This window comes from Monodelphis domestica, chromosome 2 (genome assembly GCF_027887165.1).
Source record: "Monodelphis domestica isolate mMonDom1 chromosome 2, mMonDom1.pri, whole genome shotgun sequence".
Classification (NCBI taxonomy): domain Eukaryota; kingdom Metazoa; phylum Chordata; class Mammalia; order Didelphimorphia; family Didelphidae; genus Monodelphis; species Monodelphis domestica.
The window spans coordinates 29,412,120-29,435,021 of NC_077228.1; the positions used below are offsets into that span (position 1 = coordinate 29,412,120).

A 22,902-nucleotide genomic window follows, 5' to 3' on the forward strand; every position below is an offset into this window, starting at 1 on the left:
ATACAACTAGGAAATGACTGAGGCCAGGTTTTGACTCAGGCCCTTCTGACTCTAGGGCTGGTGCTCTAATAAACTGTGCCAACTAGGCGCCCCAACTAATTTGATTTTGAAAAAGGAAAACCAATATCAGAAATTAAAAAGTTGAATTAAAAACAAATGAAGAAATAAAAAGGCTTATCAGAAACTAATTGCTTAATTATGTGTCAATAAAACTGACAGTCTAAATGAAATAGATAAATATTTGAAAAAATTTTAAATGCTCAGATTAACAGAACAAGAAAACTTAACCTACTTTCAGAAGAAAGAAATTGTAAATGCTATAAATAAGCTCCCAAAGGGAAAAACCAAACCAGATCCAGATGGATCTATAAGTGAATTCCTTCCCACAGTGAAAGAATAATTCTAATGTTATATAAGCTATTTTTAAAGAAAAATTAGGAAAAAGAACCCTACAAAATTTCTTATATGGTACAGATATTATGCTTAAAACATATTGAATTAAACCAGAAAAAGATAACTTAATAGCTAATATCTAATGAACATAGCTGAAAACATTTTAAATATTTAAATTGAAATAATTTTTTAGAAAAGAGACTAGAGGAACATATTACAAAGATTGCATACTGTGATCAAGTTAGATTTATACTGAGGATGTAGCCTTCATTCTATATTAGGAAAATAAGCTATATAGTAATAGTATACATAATAAAACTACAGGATGCATATAATTATATAGACTGATGCAGAAAAAGATTTTGATACAGTTCTAATTTCTCTTAAAAAATTAGAAAACATCAGAATAAGTATATCTTACTTTATTAAGTAGTCTCTGTCTAAAACTAAGAGCTAGCATTGTATGTAATAAGGATAAACTAGAGCCCTTTTAAGTAAAATCAATGGTAAAGTAAAAGAGTATTCATTATTATCATTGCTATTTGACATAGTGCTTGAAAGGCTAGCTCTAGTAATAATATAAGGAATAGGGAATCGAGGGAGTAAGCATAATCAGAGAGGAAACAAAATGATCACTTTTTACAAATGACATGATGATTTTCTTGAAGAACTTTAGAGAGCTAACTGAAAAACTAATTGAAACAACAACTTTAGCAAAGAGAAGAGAAATTAACATTCATATAATACTTACTTGTGGCAGGTGCTATGCTATTCATTTTTATAAATATCTCATTTGAGATCTCACAATAATCGAAGGTTGATGCTGTCATGATACCCTTTTTTTAAAAATGAAGAAACAAAGACAAAGAGAGGTAAACTGATTTGCCCCAGGGTCACATAGCTAGTAAATGTCTGAGGTTGTGTTTAGCATTCAGGTCTTCCTGACTCTAGGCCCAACACTCTATCCATTGAGCCACCAGGTGCCTTGAAAAGAAATTGTATTATATAAAATAAACCCACATAGAATATCACCAACAAAATACATCAGGCAGAGAGAAATGATTCCATTTAAAATAATTACAAGAATGTATAAAATGCTTGCTATCCTAACAAGATATTCACAGCAATTATATGAATGCAAATACAAAACTTTTTCTACAAATAAAGACAATAAAATTTCCAATAAATAATTTGAAAAATATTAATTGACCATGGATAGGTTTACCCAAATACAATAAAAATTATAATACTGCTTATACCAGTTTACTTATTCAGTGTTGTTCAAGTAAAACTTTGAAAAATTATAATTAGAAAAAATAATTTTATATACCTGGAAGAACAAAAGGTCAAGAATCTCAAGGGACATATAAATTTTTAACATGGCAAGAAAGATTAGAGAAAGGCTGAAAGGCAAGGAAGAGAAGGATTGATGGGAAAATACAACAGAGGGAAATACAGTTAATATTCATGACTGTGATGATGAATGGGATGAACTCACCCATAACATGGAAGAGGATAGCAGAGTGGTTGAAAAGCCAGAATCCCTCAATATTCTGTCTATGAGAAACTAAAGGGATATCCATCAGTTGGGGAATGTTTGAACAAGTTGTGGTATATGAAAATAGAATACCATTGTACTCATTATATTGACTTCTGTTTTTTTTTTTAATGAACAATGGTGGCCTTAAGCCTAGATGATCTATTTCTAAGATTCTTTTTCATTCTAATACTATGATCTTATTTTAAACATAGCCTATGTCTTCTGTCAAATAATTGATAAAAATATTGTCTAAAGAAAGTTTGGACACACATATACTATTAGAAGCCTCCTTTTAAGTTGACACTTAATGGATGCCAATAAATTTTTTAAAATTATGATATTTAGGTAGCTGGTCATTGGATAGAGCACCAGGTTTGGAGTCAGGATGACCCAAGTTCAATTCCTTTCTCAGACACTTACTATCTGTGTGTCCTGGACAAGTCACTTAACCTCTGTTTGTCTCTTTTTCCTCCATAATGAAATGGGGATGATGATAATAATACCAATCTCCCAGGGTTGTTAAGATATAGCTAGATGATATTTGTTCAACACTTAGTATAGCTTAGCATGGTTCCTAGTATATAGTAAGTGTTTACTAAATCCATCCTTCCTTCCTTCCTTCCTTCCTTCCTTCCTTCCTTCCTTCCTTCCTTCCTTCCTTCCTTCCTTCCTTCCTTCCTTCCTTTCTTCCTTCCTTCCTTCCTTCCTTCCTTCCTTCCTTCCTTCCTTCCTTCCTTCCTTCCTTCCTTCCTTCCTTCCTTCCTTCCTTCCTTCCTTCCTTCCTTCCTTCCTTCCTTCCTTCCCCCCTTTCCTACCACTCTCCCTTTTCTCTTCCATTTCTTCCCTTCTTTTTCCTCTCCCTTCCTTTCTCCTTTCTCCATTTCTCCCTTCCTTGCTCCCTCCCTCCCTTCTTTCCTTCCTTCCAAACATCTATAAATCTACCTGCCTGTGATGTTATCCAGTCCTCAGATTGCATGCCTTCTGTATTTATTAAAATTCTTGACAAGCAGTATTTCTGGATTTAAAATTAATTTACTAATTGATCTGACATGACATTTTAATCTGGTCAAATTCTCTTGACAATCAACCCCTACCTCCCTGGTTCAGATACCTATATGCAATTTTGGGAGCTCATTATTCAGTTCTTGCCTTGAACATCCCAAGACATCTCTAATTGGTAAATAGCTAATTAGGAGGTGGTTCATCAGGCTCTGAGCCCTTCCCCACACCCACCCATAAGTGATGAGTTCATGTAGGTATGAAGAGAATCATTGTAAAATATTCCTAGGAATTCCTAAAAACAAAGGAATTATAAAAATCTTTGGAGTAGCTGGAGCCCCTCTCAAGTAGGAGCCTGACACAGGAATTGATTGGGACCTTTCTAATCCAGGACCCTGACATAGGAATTTATACAGTATATTAATAAATTCTCATACTTTATTCATTTCAGCTCAATGTATAATATTTTGAAGATGGTCATTGGGCCTAGAATTGAATAAGAGAAAAAGGACAAAATACATCGCGTTTGGGAAATACGCGGAGCTTTTAATGACCTCAGAATTCTCCCTGGAACCCAATATTCAAATGAACTTTGCTGTCCTTGATTTGGATGTCCTCTTCAGTGATGCAGCAGGGATGCAGTGTGCCTTTCCTGTGGGCCTCTTGGTCATGGCCTCCTCTGTGGACCACAGGGGACCCCCAGGGTGAGAGGTGCCTCTACATTAGTATAGGCCTTCCTTGCCAACTGCCTGCTCTTCCCTTCCAAAGTGTATTTATTACAAGTTTTATCGAGCTATGTTCTAGCTAACTGGACTGCTTTCTGTCCTAAATTGTGACACATTTCAGAGGCTCAAAGGTTATTAGCAGCCAACTAATTTGGCCTGTACCTGATAAGGAATACCATGGTGACTTATCTAGCCATTGTCCAAAGACCAACAATAAAAGAAAGTGGTAACTTCCTGAGATAACTCACATCCTTAGAATCACTCTCTTTGTTGGGAGGACGAAGTGTATTTGTTTTATAAACATCAGGCCTCAGTTGTCTACTTGGCCTCCCTGGCTGCTGTGCCTAGTTCTCTCCTTTGAGCCAAACAGAACAAGCCTAATTCCTCTTATTGCCTTTCTTATTAACAGTCCTTCAAATATTCCACTCAATCATCCAGACACTGTTCGAGGCCCAAAGAAATGGCCTGTAACAAAAATGGAAAGATAAGTACCTATCTGGGCACTGTCAGGGGAGACAGTGTGGGCATACATCAGCACTAACAAAACATACACATAGTAAACACAAGGGTATTTTTTGGCAGAAGAGGGATGGAATAGCATTAGCATATTCCAAGACCAGGCGAAAATTCATGTAGCAAATGGGTTTTGATATTTGAGCTTTGAAGGAAATAGGCCCAAGGCAGAGGTGAGGAAGAAATACTTTCTATGTATGGGAAAAATGGTGTGTCCATACAGTGATGCTTCTCTCGAGTTTTCTAAACTCACCACACCTTCTGCAAACAGGAATGATTTTGTCACCTCTTGGCCAAAGTTTATGCCTTTAATTTTGTTTTCTTATTTCATTGTTATTGTTAGCATTTCTAAAACTGTGTTAAATATTAATGTGTAGAGGGATCATATTTGCTTTAGGCTTGTATTTATTGGGAAATCTTGGGTTGTTTCTCCACTACAAATATTAGCCTTTAGTTTTATATTCTTATAAATCATATTTTTAATGGACTTTCTGTAATTAGGCTTTTTTAGAGGTTTTTGTTTTTAACTTGTATGTTTTTAAAGGTTTTTTTTGTATTTAGTGATATAATCATCTAGTTGTTTTTATTTTTAATATGATAAATTATTAATTATTTTCCTAATGTTGAGGCATACTTGGTATAAATTCAACTTGGTCATAGTGAATAATTTTTTGAATTCATTGTTACAGTCCTTTTACTAGTACTTTATTTAAAATTTTTGCATGAATATTTATTAGGAATATTGGGCTACATTTCTTTTTCCCCTCTATTAGTCTTCTTGGCTTAGATTCTAGAACAGTGTTAGTTTTTAAGAAGGCTTAGCAAAATTCTTTGTTGCTCAGTTACTGAGAATATTTTTTTTTATTAATTGATCTTTACATTTTGCTGAAATTTGTGTGTAAATTCACCTGAACATCTTCTCCCCTTGTTTTTGCTTTTGGAAGTTCCTTTATGACCTCTCTCCCCATCCCCTTCAAAAAAGATTATGACCTTTTTATGTTCTGCTTATTTGGGTATTTTATATTTTTATATTTAATTATCTATTTTCTTTTGTAATACTCTCATGCTAGTGTGTGTGTGTGTGTGTATGTATGTATGTGTATATACATATATATTAGTTTCTGACCATTCTTTATTTCTCTTCTGTGTGCTATGAAATCACCCTGTGCATTTATTTCAGTAATATGGCTTTCCTTTCTTTTTTGATTAGGTTAGTGAAATGTGATTGATTTGTTTGTCCTTTCAAAAACCAGCTTTTAGTTTTGCCATTTTTAGTTCTTATATTTTTGTTTGAGTTCTACATTTTCAAAATATCTCCTTTTTTCTTATTTTGAATTTTTAGTATGTCAATTCACTAGTTTAAATACATATATGCACAGTTTATTAATCATCTATTTTGTTCATGTATATTTTCAGAAATATAATTTTACCTCTAAGGACTGCTTTGGCTGCATCCCAGAAATTTTGGTATGTTTTCTCATTGTTATTATTCTCTTTCTGTTAATTATTTTGATGATTTGTTCCTTTACATACTCAGTATTCAGAATGTCATTATTTTCTCTAGTTCACTATCTTTTTTGTTCTCTGTTATTAATTATACTTATTGTTTTATGATCTGTGGATTCTTGAGAAAAAGGATTTGTATTAATGATTTCTCTTTTGATAAATCTAACACAAAAAGTCACTTATATGTCTAAATTTGAACTCAAAGGTGGTGGAATCGAATTTGCTCTGCTCTTCTTGTTAGGTTAACTGCTAAGACAATGAAGTTTCTTTGCCTCATTTTCAAGGCTAATGAGATAAAACCAAGTTGTTTTCATTAAATAAAAAAGTCCATTGTATGATTAATTTGGAAGAATCTTTCCTTCTGAACTAGTGCTACCCCATAGTTATGTTTCTGAATAAAGCTTCCTCTGACCTAAGCACAAAATCGTGAGCTGTGTTTTTTTTTTGTTAAAACAGGTCTTCAAAGGATATATTTTACATTTTTCCTTTTTACATTTATTTATAACTTTTCTATGCCCTACATGGTGTTTTTGTAAAGGTATGTTTAAAGCATATGGTGCTGAGAAATATGAAGATTCTTTCATGTTCTAAGACACTGTAGGTTTTTCAAATCTCCAACAATCTGTTTGGTTCCCTATTTTCATTTTTGCTTATCTTTCGGTTACATTTGTCCATTTTTGAAAAAAATATGAAAGTCGATAACTTGTCTTTATCATGATTGTGCCTTGAGCCCTGGTTCTCAAAGGATAGACCAAAGAATTTTGTTTAATACATGGTGAAAACATATTCTTCCCCACCATTAAGATGTCCACATTACTGAGCCCCTATTGTCAGGTGCCATTTGTTACCTGTTCCTGGTGTCAGGAAAATCATACTAGCGTCTCTCTCCATGGAGGCACAAAACCTCGATGCCTATGGTAAGTACTAGAGGAGGAAAGAAAGAAAGTGCTAGATCAACAGCTGAGCAGTAGAGGAATCCCAAGCTCCAGGTGATGGGTCAAGAAACCTTGCTTCAGTACAGCCCTTTCTTAATGTCAGTGGAAATGTCTCTCACAGCAAAGTTTATATATACTATTGTGTGAGTAAAAAGCCATTTGAGAACCATGGGCGTAGAATATGGGACTGGTATCTTGGCATGCGCACCAGGGGAAATGATCTCACTGGGGTGTGGGACACCCTGACCCCAAGCTGTTCTCTACTTTGGTTAACTTTTCTTTTATGAATTCAGGTGCCTGAGAAGAGTTGATCCAGGACCTCTGACTTAAATAGTAAAGTTATCATTTAGGAAAAAAAGATGGGGATAGCTAGGTGGCAAAGTGGATAGAGCACAGGGCTTGGAATCAGGAAGTCTCATCTTAATGAGTAAATTTTGACCACAGACACTAGCTATGTGACCCTGGGCAAGTCACTTAACTCTGCCTCAGTTTCCAGGTGAGCTGGAGAAGGAAATGTAAAGCACTCTAGCAGCTTTGCCAAAAAACCTAAACCAAAACAAAAACCAAAAACCCAAATGGTTAGGAATAGATGAAATCACTCCCATCCCACAAATATGTCTTTCATTAAAATCAAGCAGGAAATGCATTATTGGGAGTTACTATTCTTAGAGTGATGTTTAAAAAAATTACTGCATGTTTCATATTGCTAGTGTTTTATTGTGTAGAGTAGCTCTAAGCATAATCCACATTCTATGTATAATCTCTGTATATGTGATTAAAAATTTTTTTTGCTTTGCATAATTTCAACTCTTGCTTTTTTTTAAAGAATCATTTGATACATAGTAATTACATTTTCATTCCTTTTGTGTTTTTATTTTTCAGATGTATTTCTTGTATGTAAAAAATTATTGGGGTTTATTTTTTAATTCATTTTCTTATTCTTTTTTATTTTATTGGATTCTTTAACTATTCCCATGCTATGTTATCATTGTTAGGATTAGTGGGTTTGCTCCCACTTATAATTTTATATTGATTTTTATCCCCTTATGCTGATGACCTAGGGGGCTGCTGGGGACCCTTTCCCCACATATCTCTAATTCCCTGCCTTATTGAATTTTTAAAAACTCTTACTTTCTGTCTTAGAATTGAGTCTAAGGAAGAAAAGTAGTAAGGGCTAGGCAATTAGGGTTAACTGAATTGCCCAGGGTCACACAGCTAGGAAGTATCTGAGGCCAGATTTGAACCCAGGTCTTCCCAACTCCAGGCCTGGCTCTCTATCCACTGAGCCACCTAGCTGTCCTATGTGGGTTAACATTTCCACTCGCCTCCCTTCTTCCCCCGCCTCTTAGCTAAAGTACTATTCTTTTTGTTTTTCTAAGAAGCTATCTCTTTTTTAATATTTTTCTCTTCTTCTCAAAAAGACATTTTATTTTTTTAAAACCGAGTCTCCTTTTTTGCTCAAACTGACCTGGGTCAGTCTGTCTTTCCTTAGACAACCTGGTGGTCCTCTACTCCCAGGGATTCACCAGATTGATGTTGGAATTAGTACAGGTTCCTGATTGACTTTAGTCTACCACAGCTCAGGATTCCTGAATTCAAATGATCCACCATCCTTAGACTCCCTGAGTTGCAGAGATTGCAGATCCTCTTCTGGTTTCCCATTCATAGTCTATATACTTTTCCCTCATAAGAGGTAGATCTTCTGGGATTCTAAATATTGCCTCCTCCTATTTAATTTCTGTATAACTCCATTTGTATATATTACTCTAACCTATTTTTCATTTGTGTGTTCATTTATCCATTCATTATTTATTTTCCTTCACTCTTAGATATATTAATATATGATGAAAACCATATTGTATTATGGTGGTCATCCTGTGTTCTTTATCATGAAACCTGTTTTTACCATCCCTTGTTTTTATCATGATCCTTTGCTCCTAAAACCAATATATCTATGGCCTTCTTAGTACCCCTGGTATTTACCATCTCTTGTTTTTTTCATTTTCTCTCTTAGGGCAGACCCTTTCCATTAATTCCTCCCTCCATCAGCTTAGTTCTTTCCTTTTCATTGTTTTTATCCTACTCTCCTATTGTCCCCAATTCTTGTTGAGACTATAAGAAAATGATTATTTCCTTTTTGCTCATAGTCAACTTGAGTATGAATGTGTCTTTATTTTTCTTCTGTATCTTCTTTCCTTGCTTAATAAACTTCCTCTTGGTTATACAAGTCTTATCCTTTTCAAAACCCTTTTTATTTCTCCCTTTCAGAAAAAATGGTATTGATTTACTTATGTGGGAGAGTATGTATGTGTATGTGTATGTGTATATATATATGTATATCACACACACCTATGTACATATATACATATGTAGATTTATATACATGTAGTACTTGTAATTTTAAAGTGCTATGGAAATATTAATTATGATTATCATTATTTTGTCTTTCTGTGGGTTCTACTTCAGTTGCCTTAGATTGGCCGTATATCTTTTTTTTTTTAAGGTTAGAGAGAGATAGTCAGACTTTAACTTTCATGGGGTTAGTAATGTTCCTAGAAAATGACATGAAAGTAAAAAATGTGAATACTGATACATTTAATTTATGGGAAATAGGGGATTAGGTTCCCAAGACCACCAAAAACTATGCTCTTTTGCTAGAGATTGCTGAAAATATACTTTTTTTGTATATAATTCTTTATAACAAAACTAATTCTGATATTATGTACCTTTTCTAACCCAGTAACTTTGAAATAGTTAATAAAATGCAGCATACTAAATAAAATTGGTAACTTGCAAAACATTTTTTCTTGCTGGTAACCTAGAATTCTGTGACCTTTTGTGCTAGCATCTCAATTAAAAAAAAAACAGAACAAAACATTGATTTCAAACAGTATTCACTTTTCATAATCCATGAAATCCATAGGACCACACTTTCCCTCTTTTTTGGTGGATATAATGAATTGTCAATTTGTTAATGTGAAACTTTCAGATGGCAATGGCAGCAAACTTTCTGGCATGAAGATTACCATGCACCTTTATTTTCTCAATGAACCTTAATACTGACTTTGCCCATGTGGATTGAAAGTCCAAAGGACTTGTACTGTGCTTTGGAATCGTCACTGTACTTGAGTTTTAAAGGCAAACAATGAAAATATGCCAAGTGAGCTCCTTACAACTACACGGTACACTGAACCAGTGAAGCACCCATATGGAGCATGCCTGCCTCTCCATGAACTTACTTGTGCCTCTCATATTTTCTCTACTGTGCATAGCCATGGATATACATAGTTACCAATGCAAAAGTAAAAATGAGATCACCAATAAAATCATACAAATGCTTGAAGTTCACAAAAGTCAAACCCATGACTGTTGAGGTTCAACAGTATATGAAAAATAGTAAATCGTGGTTGAATTTACTTGAATGGCTCCTCAACATACCCCTTATCTGTGAAGTAAAAGATTTGGACTCCAAGAAAGAACTTGTTAGCAGGGAGAACTGGTGGAAATGACCATTCCATCATAACTATAGTTTGTGATATATAAAGGAGAGGGATGCTGGATTCATATGATGCAGCCTGGTTTTAGATATAAATTTGAGAATTTGAAGGTTTTAGGGGATGGGTTGGGAGCATCTCCTAGGGGGAAATTCTCCAGAAGAAATCCAACATGTAATATAAACCTCTTGAACATGAACTTCTGAAGACAGGCAGGAAAACATTTCAGTGAAGAGACACAAGAGAAGTTACCTAAAGAAGTTGATGTGGATCACCAACTAATTTAGGATTAGCAAAGACATGAAGAAAAGATGAAGGGAGGGCAGCTAAGAGTGGATAAATAACAGCAATGTGGTATCATCAACTTGATACTGAGGTCTGGAGTACTGCAATTCAGTAACTGAAACTGCCAAAGAACACTTGGAACAAATGAAAAAGAAAAGCATTTCTAAACCATGCAAAGAGTCCTAAAGTCTCAGTGTGATTTTTAGGGACTAATTGTTTGGGGCAAAGAGGTGTAACAATCAGATTTGGCTTTCCCCTGATTGTAAAAATGAAGGTACTTAGCTCTTCCTTTATTGTGAAGATTAAATTGTAATCCTCTGTTTATTTTTAGATTTTAATCCCCAAAGTGTAAACCCAGTATTTAAAATAGATCTACCCATTTTAACCACAAAAAGATATGAACTAACTACAAAAAGTTGTGAACTAACCACAAAAAGGTATGAACACCCATTTCATACATTGAGTGGGAGGTCTGTGACCCATGTGTGAAAGAGTGGGCAGTCCTGGAGAGGAGCGTTGGCTGTGATTGGTAGACGTAAAATTTAGGGGAGGTGACACAAGAGAAAAAGGTCTTTAAATAGTAGAAACAGAGACACACAAAGATCATTCAGTCACTTGGTGTTGGTCTAGAAGAGACTCATTGGGGCTTGGAGTGAAGAAAGTCACTTGGAGCTGGAGGGAAGACAGACACTTGTGGAGACTGGAAGATAGACACTCAAACTTGGAGTGAAGACACTTGGCTGTGGAACTGGACCCCTGGAAGAGCTTGTACTGACCTCAGACTGCTTTCTTTTTAGCCAGTCACTGTGGTGAGTGTAAAGGCTGACTTACTTAGTTCCTTGCCCTTTCTGGAGGTGTGAACCTCTGAGAAAGGCCCATAGTCTTGAAACTCCTTTCCCCTGACTGGTGCCTTAGAATTTCTAAGTAGTTCAGAGGAAGCCAGAGCTCACTATCTCTCTCTCCCCTTTTCTCTCTTCCTTAATATCTTCCCTCTATTGTAAAAATAAACTACCATAAATTCCATTTACTTGAGTAATTCATTTTGGGATTTAGAAATTAAATCCCTGGTGACCACCAATTAAATATTCAAATCCAACCATAAAATCTAACAGAGGGGTTGACCTAAGATTACAGAAGAGGGAAAAGAATATCTCTGTGTTTCTGCTGATTCTTTCAAGAGCAAATTCCTTGGATTGAGGAGAGAACAAGACTGGCCAGAAGAAACCGACACCCAACATAAATGAGGAGAGTTACCTTAGCCACCTTTAATGAGCTCAGACTACTTAATTCTGGAGGATTTGGCAGATAGGATAGGTGAACCATTTTCAGAGACATTTGAAAGTCCTGAAAAATTGGAGAGGTACTATATACAGTTGGAAAAGGTAAATGCTGTTTCAGGTTTCCCAGACATGAAGAGAATAGGTCAGATGAATCTTGTTTCCTCTTTTGATGGCATTCCTCATTTAATGAAATTTTAGCAAATCTTTTGACCAAGTTGTTTATGCTGTTTTTGTGAAAAACATGGAGAAATGTGATGCTAGATAGTGAGTACTATAGTTGGGTGAATTTGGAAATTGTTAGACTCAACTCAAAGAGTTGTTAATGGCTCCTTTTGAGCTTGGAAAGATTCCCTAAGGGAGTGCCCTCAGAATCTGTGTTTGGCCCTGTGGGAATTAAAAGTTTTTATCAGTGACTTGGATAAAGGCATCAGTGGCATGCCCATCAAATTTCTTGATGCCACAAAGCTCGGAGGCTCAGGTAACACACTGGTTGACATACTGGTTTTCCAGAGATATCTTAATTAGTTGGAATACTGGTCCAAATCAAATGAGATGAAATTTAATAGGAATAATGATCCTACACTTAGGATTCATAAAATTCATAAAATTGGCTCTACAAGTAAAAAAAGTGGAGTCATTAGGAGACAATTCAAACAAAAAAGATTTAAGGATGGTAAGGAGCTCTGAGCTTAATCCACTTGAGTTATCACACAAGTTGATCTGGCAACCAAGAAAATTAATGTGTTCTTAATTGTGGAGCCTGGCACCAGGGAAGAATTGACTATTTTGCTCACTTACTTTGCCTAGGTCACACTCTGTGGGGTGTTTTGGTCATTTCAGACTTTAATTTTTAGGACCACAAATGATAAGCTGAAGAGTGCCCAAAGGAGGTCTGACCTCATCAGGAAGTTTCTCCATTGCTACCTGAAGAAAAGAATTGTTGACATTTAGTCTGAGATTATCTAGCAAAGATTCAGGGGGAATTAGAAGATCTCCCTGCAAATACTAGATGGGCTTCCATGTGGGATTGGGCCCTTTTCTCCTTAGTTCTATCAGTAAAACTAAGTGCTTTGGGTGGAAGTTGCAAAGAGGCCTAATTAGCCTTGATGCCAGGAATAACTGCTTACTATGAGAATCATTCGAAAGTGGAATGGTTAGCCCCAAGAGGCCCAGGACTTCCCTATATTTTGGAGATTTTCAAGCAAAGACTGTGATCTCTTCTGTTGTAATGTAGGGAGGTATTCCTTTTTAGATATAATTTTGACTTGAGAACCACTGAGGTCCTTCAGAATTTTCAATCTGTGACTTTTGTAACTCAAAACTTTTGTGGGTCTCAGTTTGGGTAGTTTATGGCTTGTTGGCTGTGTTTTTTTTTTCTCCTCTAGACCATTAGTGTGACACGCAAATAGAAATGGGGGCCATAAAATATTACATTAGAATCCCTGTAGGCTGCATGGCTTAAAATGTTATCTGTGCTTTATTATATTTTTATTTATTTTGTTGAGTATTTTCCAGTTACATTTTATTCTGGTTTGGACCACACTGGGGAGTATTTTGGGCTGTATGTGACCTCGTAGGCCACATGTTTGACTGCTCTGTTCTAAACTCATTGCTCTCTCCTGCTATAGCACAATTCTATTATTAGTAGCAGAACAGTATATTTTTCCAGAAGGCAGGTTGTATTATTGCTTTGCATCCCCTAAAGGAATGCTTTTTAATAAAATTAATGATAGGAACAGCAGACCTAATCTTGTGAAGTTCAAATAATCACTAATAAGCCAGGTCTGATTAACAAACCTTACCTGGTAGCTAGAGAATATAAAGAATCCAACCACCTAATGAGAATGTGCTTTTGATAGGTAATATCTCCAGTTAAATGTCACTGTCAGTAGCCAAATAGAGGCAGAATATGAAGTCAGTGTGAGATTCTTTCTGAGAACCTTCTTCCTTTTCTCTTTTGAGTATGGCGGTTACTTTTACTGATGTTTCAGTTGGATATTCCTCCAATATTTGTCATGTTACTCACGATGTCTTTTCACATATCAGGCTGCCTTTCTTGGTGGATTGACCATGCAATTTAAATGGATTTCTTCTGTGGGATTTTAGTACCCTTTAGGGCTTGGATTTTTACAATTATTATTTTTTTTTATAGAGTAGGTGGGGTACTTTTTTCTCCTCCATTCTGTGTCCTAGAATGTTTGAGTTGGAAGAGGCCTCTCATGACAAGCTTGCCTGAGGTGGGGTATCTTTAACACCTTTTGTAATCCGTTGATTATCCATGTTCCAGGAGAAGTGCTCTAGTGATAAGGAACCTACTATCTCCCAGAACAGTTCACCTCACTTTGAGACAATTCCTTTTGTCTGCCAAAGTGATTTTCCTGAAGTACAGGTGTGACCATATCACCTTCCTACTCAGTAAACTTTAGGGGCTCCTTATCATCTCTAGGACCCAATACAAAATTTTCTCTTTGGCTTTCCCTGTCTCCTCCCCCACCTTTCTAGGTTTCTTATATCCTACATTCTTTGAGGTAACACTGACCTCCATGCTGGTCTTCGAAAAAGCCATTCCATCTTTCACCTTTGGGAATTCTTTTTTGTCCCTCTCATACCCAGAGTGCTCTTCTAACTTATCTCTACCTCCTGGCTTCCTTTAAGTCCCTCCTTTTACAGGAATACCACCTTCTTAATCTCTTAATTCTAGTGCCTTCCCTCTGTTAATTATTTCCTGTTTATTGTGGCCATAGCTCGTTTGTATGTGTGTGTTTACTTGTTTTCCTCTCTGTTAATTTGTGAGCCCCTTGTGAATGGAGCCTGTCTTTTGACTTTCTTTATCTCTCCAGGACTTATCCCAGTATCTGAATTTAACTAAACTCTTAATAAATATTTATTGACTGACTCTGATTGACTACTTGAAAGTTAGTTCTATTTTTCAATCTAGCTAAAATCTGCAGAGCAAAGATCAATAGGCCTTCATGCTGGATTCTTTAATGCAATCTAATCAGTAAGTCATTGTTTTTTGATGGTGCTCAAGTCTTCAAGATCCCATTTGAGGTTTTCTTAACAAAGATACTGGAGTATTTTGCCATTTCCTTCTCTGGCTCATTTTACAGATGAGAAAACTAAAACAGAGTTAAGTGACTTGCTCGGGGTCACACAGCTACGAAGTCTCAGAAGGCAGACCTGAACTAATGAAGATGAGTCATACTGACTCCAGGCCTAGTGCTCTATCCACGGTGCCAGAATTGCCCTCATTAATTAATCAATCATTAAACATATAGTAATAGAGAAGAGGGATGTGTGGGGAAAAGTTTGGGAGGGAAAAGCATGAGTTCTGTATTAGACATCTTGAGTTTGAGATGTCTAATGGCCAGCCAGTTTGAGATATCTGAAAGGCAGTTGGAGATGTGAGCCCTGGAGATCAGCAGAGAGGTTGGGGCAGGGCAGGTAGATCTAAGGGCCATTGGTATAGAGATGATATTTAAACCCATGGGAGTTGATGAGAGCACCAAGTGAGAGAGTAGAGCAAGAGAAGAGGGCTTAGGACAGAACCCTTGGGACACGTATGGTTACAGAGAATGATATGGAGGAGGATCCAGCAAAGGAGACTGAAAAGGAGTGATCAGAGAGATAGGAAGAGAACCAGGAGAGAGGGATATTTTGAAACCTCAGAAGAGAGTATCCAGGAGGAGAGAGTAATCTATCTTGTGGCAAAGGCTTCAGGGAGGTCAAGGTGAAGAAGAACTGAGATAAGGCCTTTGGATTTGGCCACTAAGAAATCACTGGAAGCTTGGGTGAGGTCAGTTTTGGTGGAATGGTTAAGAAGAAAGTGAGAGAAGCAGAGGCACTGATTGTAGACAGCTTTTTCAAGGAGTTTAGCTCCAGGAGAAGAATAGAGAACAATAATAGGAAGAAAAGAAAGATCAAGTGAAGGCTTTAACTGGAGAAGAGAGGCATGGGCATGTTTGTAACAGGAGCAGGAAATGAAACAGCAGGTAGGGAGAGATTGACAATAAGTGATGAATAGGGATGACAGAAGTGATCTGCTGGAGTATGAAATCACATGCACATAGAGGAGTCTGCCTTGGTAAATAGTGAGGCCATTTCATCATGGGAGGCAGAGGGCAAGGAGGCAACTGGGTTATGGGAGATGAGGGAGTTTGCAGCAAATGACTTTAATTTTGCCAGTGAAATGGGAAATAAACCTTTCAGCTGAGGGAAAGGTGAGGGGAAGCCATGGGAGGTTTGTGGAAGGATGAAAAGGTTTGGAATTGCTCCTGTGGATAGTGAGTTGAGAAGAAAGGTATAGTGGGATTGCTTAGCAGCACTGAGGACCCATGTGAGGTTGTATAATATAAATTTGAAGTAGACACAGAACAGTTGTGTGGTTTCTCTACCTTTGTTGACCAATATGTGGATGGCAAAGAAAGCAGTGGATAGTGGGACTGATCCAAGGTTGAGGTTTGGCTGGTTGTATTTGCCAATATGATGAAAGGTCTAGGGATGAAAGAGAAGTGGCTAGCAAAGAGCTGAATTGTTTCATCATGGGGTCAAGATGGAGAATAGAGGAGAGAATGGCTAGTGCAAGGGAGGCCTCCTGCTACAACTGAGGTTAAGGGATTTAAGATGAAAAGCAGGGTTTTGTAAGGGAAAGCAATGGGAGAGGTGAAAAGCTAATAGAGTATACTCAGATAAGGGAATTTAAAAATTCTTAAACATGGCGGTGGTATGTTTGTAAGTGATGACAAGATCAAGGGTTTGACCATTTTTGTGGGTCACTGTGACTGTGAATCATGGAAAATGAGTCATTTGAAGAACCTCTTGGTTATGGTGTTTAAAAGAAAGTCATTATGTCTAATGACGTCCCCTAGTGTGAGGACAAGAGAAAAATTGTGAGCCATGTAGTAAACTTGTTGAGGAAGGAAGGGAAATCTGATTCCTGGGGGTCTGTAGACAACAGCTACCAGGATTTTATTGGATGGTAGATGTGAATGGCATGAATCTCAAAAGTGAAGAGCTTACTCAATGATGGAGGTAGGAGATAGTAGTATCAGTGGGAAGCAAGGACTATTCCAATGCCCCCACTTCTGCCATTAAGCTGAGGAAAATGAGTGATGGAAATTACAGTATTAGAAAGGGGAGCCAGGGAGACTGCATCATCATAAGAGATTCAGTTTTCAGTAATAATTAGTAGATGGAAAGAGTGAGAGAGGAAAGGATTTAGGATGAAGGGAAGTTTGTTGTCTATGGAACAGGCATTCCCGAAGGCACAGTGGAAAGGTTGGGTGGTATTTGATTAGAACTTAGGAATGGGAGGTTTAGAGGGATGAGAATAAGGTGGGGATGAGGAATTGGGTTTGGATGATAACCTTTATAGTGGTTCAGAATCACTGAGATGTGAAGGTCCCATTAATATTGGCAGGCATTGTCCTTCTAGTGCCTCATTATGGTATGGTCGTGACCCACCCTGTGTTCTCTAAGGTTCTCTCCTACTATTTGTCCTTTGATGACTCAGAATCACTTCTTTGCTCTCAACACAGTATAAGAGGAGGGCACCATGGAAGATTTTAGATCACCCTAGAACCAAATGAAAAGATAAGGAAAAGAAGGTGGAGCTATCCCAAGCCTAAACTCCTTTTTCTATTGTTTGCCGCCTCTGCACCTCCATGAAAAATCAAATATGGGGGAGGCTCATTATCATTAGGGTGACCAACAGCTGATAAATTCTTAGCTCCAGAAATTTATGGAACAAAGACTATGGCTTAGAGAATATAGAACAAAATAAATTTGCTCTGGGATCCCCTTTCACCTTGTAATGGTGGCGAGTGAGTTCCCCAAAATGATAGTTTTTGCATAGTTACTGAGCATTCATTTAGCTGTTTGTACTCTAAATTTAAGTTCCTCGTGCAGTGATTAATGAGTTGACATATTCCTGGAGGAATTGAACTGTACCAATGCTTACTGGAGGAGTCAGTCAATAAACACTGATTAAACTATTACTATAGGCAGCTAGGTGGCTCAGTGGATAGAGCACTGGGCAGGAATTGGGAAGACCTGAGTTCAGATCAAGCCTTAGACACTCATTTGCTGGGTGACCCTGGACAAATTACTTAAAATCTGTTGCATTAATCTACTGGAGAAGGAAATGGCAAACTAAGGGCAAAAAGGAAACAGGATCACAAAGAGTTGGGCATGACTGAATGATCAAGAGAGGCCAGGCACTGTGCTAATTGCTGGGAATCTAAAGAAAGACAAAAGACAATTCCTGCTTTCCTAGAGCTCAGGCTAATAGGAGAGAGATTAAAAAAATTATGTGTAAACCAACTGTATACAACATAAAATAGAAAATAACAAACAGAGGGAAGACCCTAGAATTAAAACTTCTTCTAGAAGATGGAATTTTATCTGAGATTTGAAGAAAGCCAGGAAAGCCAAGAGGCTAAGATAAGGAGGGAAACACTTCCAGGCATGAAGGACAGCCAGGTAAAATGCCTGGAGTCAGGAAATGGAATGTCTTGATTGAGGAACAGCCAGGAAGCCAATGCCAATGGATTGTAGAGTACACATGTATGTGGAAGGAGTGGGGATGTGAAGTGTAGGAAGACTGGAAAGGTGATGAGGGAGCAGGCCATGAATTCAGTAGTCAGTAGTCACTAAATATTTATTAAGTATCTACTGTGTACCAGACACTATGCTAAGTGCTGGAGATACAAAAAGACAAAAGGCCGTCCTTGCTCTAGAGGAGCTACAGTCTAATGGGGAGACAACAAGTAGGCAAATATAATCAAATAAAAAAAAATAATTTAAATAGAATATTATACATATAATAAATAGAAAAATACACACGTAAAGCACTGTTGTTCCCAAAGTTTTATTGAGAAAAAGGCTCCCTGTAGAATATGGGGTGTTCCAGAGGAATTGTGCATTGACTATGGGAGGGAGGTTGGGGGAGGGCAGGGAAGGAACACAAATCTTGTAACCATGAAAAAATATTCTAAATTAATTAAATAAAAATAAAAAATAGGGGGTTTTAATCAGGACTTACAGAAAGCCAGGGAGACCAGTAGCTGGAGCAGATGAGAATGAGTGAAGAGTATATTCCAAACATGGTGGACAACCACCAAAGATGCTGGGAGCTAAGAGATGGAGTGGCTTGTTTGTGGAACAGCAAGAAGGCCACTGTCATAATAATAAGGACTTTAAAGGACAGACTGAGGATTTTATAGTTGAGTCTGGAGGTGATAGGTAGCCAGTAGAGTTTATTGAGTGCAGTGGCTGGGACTCAGGTGAGTTACGTGGTCATAACTGCACGTTAGAAAGATCCCTTTGACAGCTGTGGTGGAGGATGAACTAGAGGACTTTGGCAGAGAGATCAACTAGTAAGCCATTATAGTAGCACAGGTATGAGGGCCTACAACAGGATGGTGGCAGTGCCAGAGCAGAGAAAGAGTATTTGGGAGACCTTACAAAAACAAAATCTATAAGTCTTAACAACAGTAAGGGTGAGAAAGAATAAAGACACAAGGATAATATCTGGGTTATGAGCTTGAGTGACTACGTGGATGGTGTTGCCAGTAATATGGAAGTTAAAGAGAAGTAACCTTTTGGGAGAAAGATAGAGTTCAGTTTCAGACCTGTTGAGGTTAAGATATTTATGGGATGGAAGTATCTAGGCAGCTCAGTAGATTGATAACCAGACCTAGTCGTGGGAGGTCCTGGATTCAAATTTGGCCTCAGATACTTCTAGCTGTGTGACCCTGGGCAATTCGGTTAACCCTAATTGTCTGGCCCTTACTACTTTTCTGCCTTAGAATCAATTCTAAGTCAGAAAATAAGGGTTTTTAAAAATTCATTAAGGATAGTGAGGGGAATTAGAGGCCCTGGGCAGATCACTTAAATGCCCTTTCCTAGCCCTTACAGCTCTTCTGCCTTGGGACACAGTATTGATTCTAAGATGGAAGGGAAGGGTTAAAAAAAAGATCTCTGTTGAACAACCAGTTTGAAATGTCTAATAGAGATACAAGACTGGAGATCAGGGAAGAAGTGAGGGTTGGACAAATAGAACTGACTAGCACAGAGATAATCAGTCCATGGGAGCTAAAAAGTTTATCAAGGGAAATGATATAAAGGGAGAAGTAAAGAGAGCCTAGGACAGAACCCTATGGGACATCAACATTTAGCAGGAGTCACCTGGAGGAAGAGTAGCAAATCAGGCTGAGAAGAAGGAGCAGTCAGACAGTTAGGAGGAGAACAAGAGAGAGGAGTATTGCAAAAACCTAGAGTGGAAACAGTATCACAGAGGAGTGACCAAGAGTGTCAAAGACTTCAGAGGTCATGAAGGAGGATGGAGCAAAGGCTATGAGATCTGGCAAATGAGATGATCAGTGACTTTGGAGAGAGCCATTTTAGTGTAATGAAAAGTGCAGAACATTAAGAAAAGTGTTTGCCTTGGCAAGGAGATAAGAGGTGAAGAGGAGATCGTGGTAGAAGGTGGTATCTGAGGGATAGGAGATGAGGAGGTGGGAAGAAGGTGGCTTATAGTGAAATGTGAGGCAGGGTTGTCAGCTGAGAGGGTGGTGTGGAAAAGCCTTCATGATGAGTGAGACCAAGTCACTTAGTGAGACAGAAAACCTTTGCCTTGCTGAACTGAGGACCCAGCTGAAATAATAGGACAAATGGCTCATGGACCCAGGTGTTCCATGTGGCTTTGTGATTTTCTCCAGCTTCATTCAGCAGCATATGTGTTAGAACAAAGATGATGTATGGTGGAAGTGATTCCAGGCTCATGGTAGGCAGGGCAAAATCGGAAGTATAATAAGGGAGGAATGGACTTAAGTAAGGAGCACAGTATAGAGTGTTCAACTGGTTGGCCCTAGATGAGGAATAGGGGCAAGGGCCTTAGCCCCGAAAGAACTCAGGGATTGGAGGCTTGAAAGATTGGACTGTGAAAGAACATGATTTATGGTTGCAAAGCAGAGGGAGAGATGGAGGGAGAATAGACTGTAGTTGGAGAAAGGAACACATGAGTGATTGGCCTTTTTCCTGACAGTGGGGAACTGGCACTTGAAGGAAATGTATTTTTCTTCTTCTAGAGAGAGGCATGAGGTCTGCTGTGATAGATTGACTCCTCCACCTGAGATAGGCTGGAGGCAGCTATGTATAATGGGCTCATTTTTACTTAGGTAACTCATCAGCAACAACTACCACAAGTTAAATTTACTAAGTGCCTGTTGTGTGCCAGACACTGTGCTCAGAAGTGCCAGTACAAATAGAACAAAATGATCCTTCCTCTCTAGGAGTTTCTAATGAGTGAGAAAAATACAAACAAAGCCCAAAATGAATATAAAGAGCCTAAATAGATGGCCATTTGGGAGGAAGGCTTAGCAATTGGGGTAGGGGCATTAGGAAAGGCTACAGGTAGAAGATGGTGCTGTATAATAGAATTTGAACCCCAGGACCCTAAATCCCAGCTTCCCATGTTCCTTCTCAGGGTTTTGGAGATAAAGTTTGTGTGTGACCTCCTCCCCTCTTTCTTTTCCTTCCAATGTGGTCAGGAAAGTTTTCTTTACTCAGGCTTTTACTTTTGTCCTTTTATTTTTTCTACTTCAAGTGATTATTAATAAATCTTATAAAATATACTTGGAGTTATTGGATATTAATTTTAATCTTATAGTGCTTAAGCTTTGTCTTGGAGAGATGAATTCTTTGAGGCAGAGATAAGAGAATGGGAAGGTAGGGCCAATACATAGGCATAGAGGTGGGAGATGAAGTATTAGATGTGTGGAATAGCAAGCAGTCCAGGGTAGCTGTGTTGGACAGTGTAGATTTGAACCAGGTTGTGAAGGGCTTTAAAAACAAAATAGAGATGTTTCTAGCTGATCCTGGACAAAACACTGGAGTTGTCCAAGTATGGGAGAAACCCAGTCAGATTTATGCTGCAGTGTAGGATGTACTGTGGTGGGGAGAGATGTGGGGCAGGGAACCCAAACTGGGGCTGCTCAGATAATCTAAGCTGGTGATGATGAAGGCCTGAACTTGGGTGATGTTATAATTAAAATGGTTGAGGTCTTAAACTGTAGTGAGTTAAAATGGTGGAAGATATAAATTGTGATAGATATAAGAGAGGGTGAGTAAATTTGACTGCAGAAAATATGTTTCACTACAGTGTCTTGGTTTTAAATCAAATATAAGGTGGTCGCCAGGGAAATATTCTCAATTATACAAATACCCAAGTCAACTGGGTTTTATAGAGATTTCTAATTAATAATATAATGAGGAATTAGAGAAAGAGTAGGAAAGGAATAATTATGAAGGGCCTCAAGCCAATATGGCCTAGACCTGAGTCTTAAGAGAGAGAATCAGTCAGTCAGTCTTTTAACACTCACCACAAGGTCTGCCTAAACAAGGATTCTAGTGACACCAGGCCAGCTCCATCTCAGCTGACTTCACCAGAGAGCCTTCCAGCCAGAGACTGTTCCAAAAGGCCTCTCTCCAGAGCCTCCAGAGGGACAGAGTCCCCTTAGAGGAGCTCCAGCGAGACCTCCTTAGAGATTGTCCTCCAAGAGCTTCCCTTCTCCAGAGCCTCTCTCAAGAGATTCTTCCCAAGCGGTCCTCATCAGAGATCCTCCAAAAGGATATCTCCTCAAGAGATTCTGCTTTTTCTTATATAGGGATTTTTCTCCCATGTCACCTCCCCTAAGTCCCTACATCTACCAATCACTGTAGATGCTTTCCAAAGGACTGCCCATCTAAATTCCTGCTTAGTCGACCAATCTCCTCAGAAAGTCTGAATCAGAAAAAATGCTGCTGTGTCGACCAATCTCCTCAGTAAGTCTGAACAAGAGAAAACACAGCCGAGTCAACTAATCTCATCAAGAGAATACTTGCCTGACCCTTTTAGGTACCTAGCATCCCATTGTATCAATTCTAAAAACAGGCCTGGCTCAAAGAACTCCTTGCCTTATTATAAGCATGGGTCCAAGAACTTTCATTGTTTAGCAAGGAGTTTTCTCCCCTAAAGCAGTCTTAAGTACGGGTAGAGTAGGGGTCCTCCCATAGCAAGGAGTTTTCTCTCCTAAAGCAGTCTTAAGTACAGTTGGAGTAGAGGTCCTCCCATTTCTGACCCTGGCGAGTCCTCACATCAAAATGGGGAATGTTTCTCAGTAGGGAATTTGTTCCAATTAAGAATTCCCTGATGGGGAAATTTTTAACATTCACAAGTCTGAGAGATTTCAA

The 22,902-nt window shown here is 38.1% G+C and overlaps 1 protein-coding gene across 1 annotated transcript in view; it reads left to right on the forward strand.

Annotated features, from left to right (window-relative positions):
• The window catches only part of SPATA6 (spermatogenesis associated 6), a 141,185-nt gene that overhangs the window by 38,699 nt on the left and 79,584 nt on the right, over positions 1–22,902 (forward strand). The window contains exon 6 of the mRNA XM_007480209.3: positions 5,587–5,637. Coding sequence (XP_007480271.1) covers positions 5,587–5,637 — 51 coding nt within the window. The remainder of the gene's footprint in view (positions 1–5,586; positions 5,638–22,902) is intronic.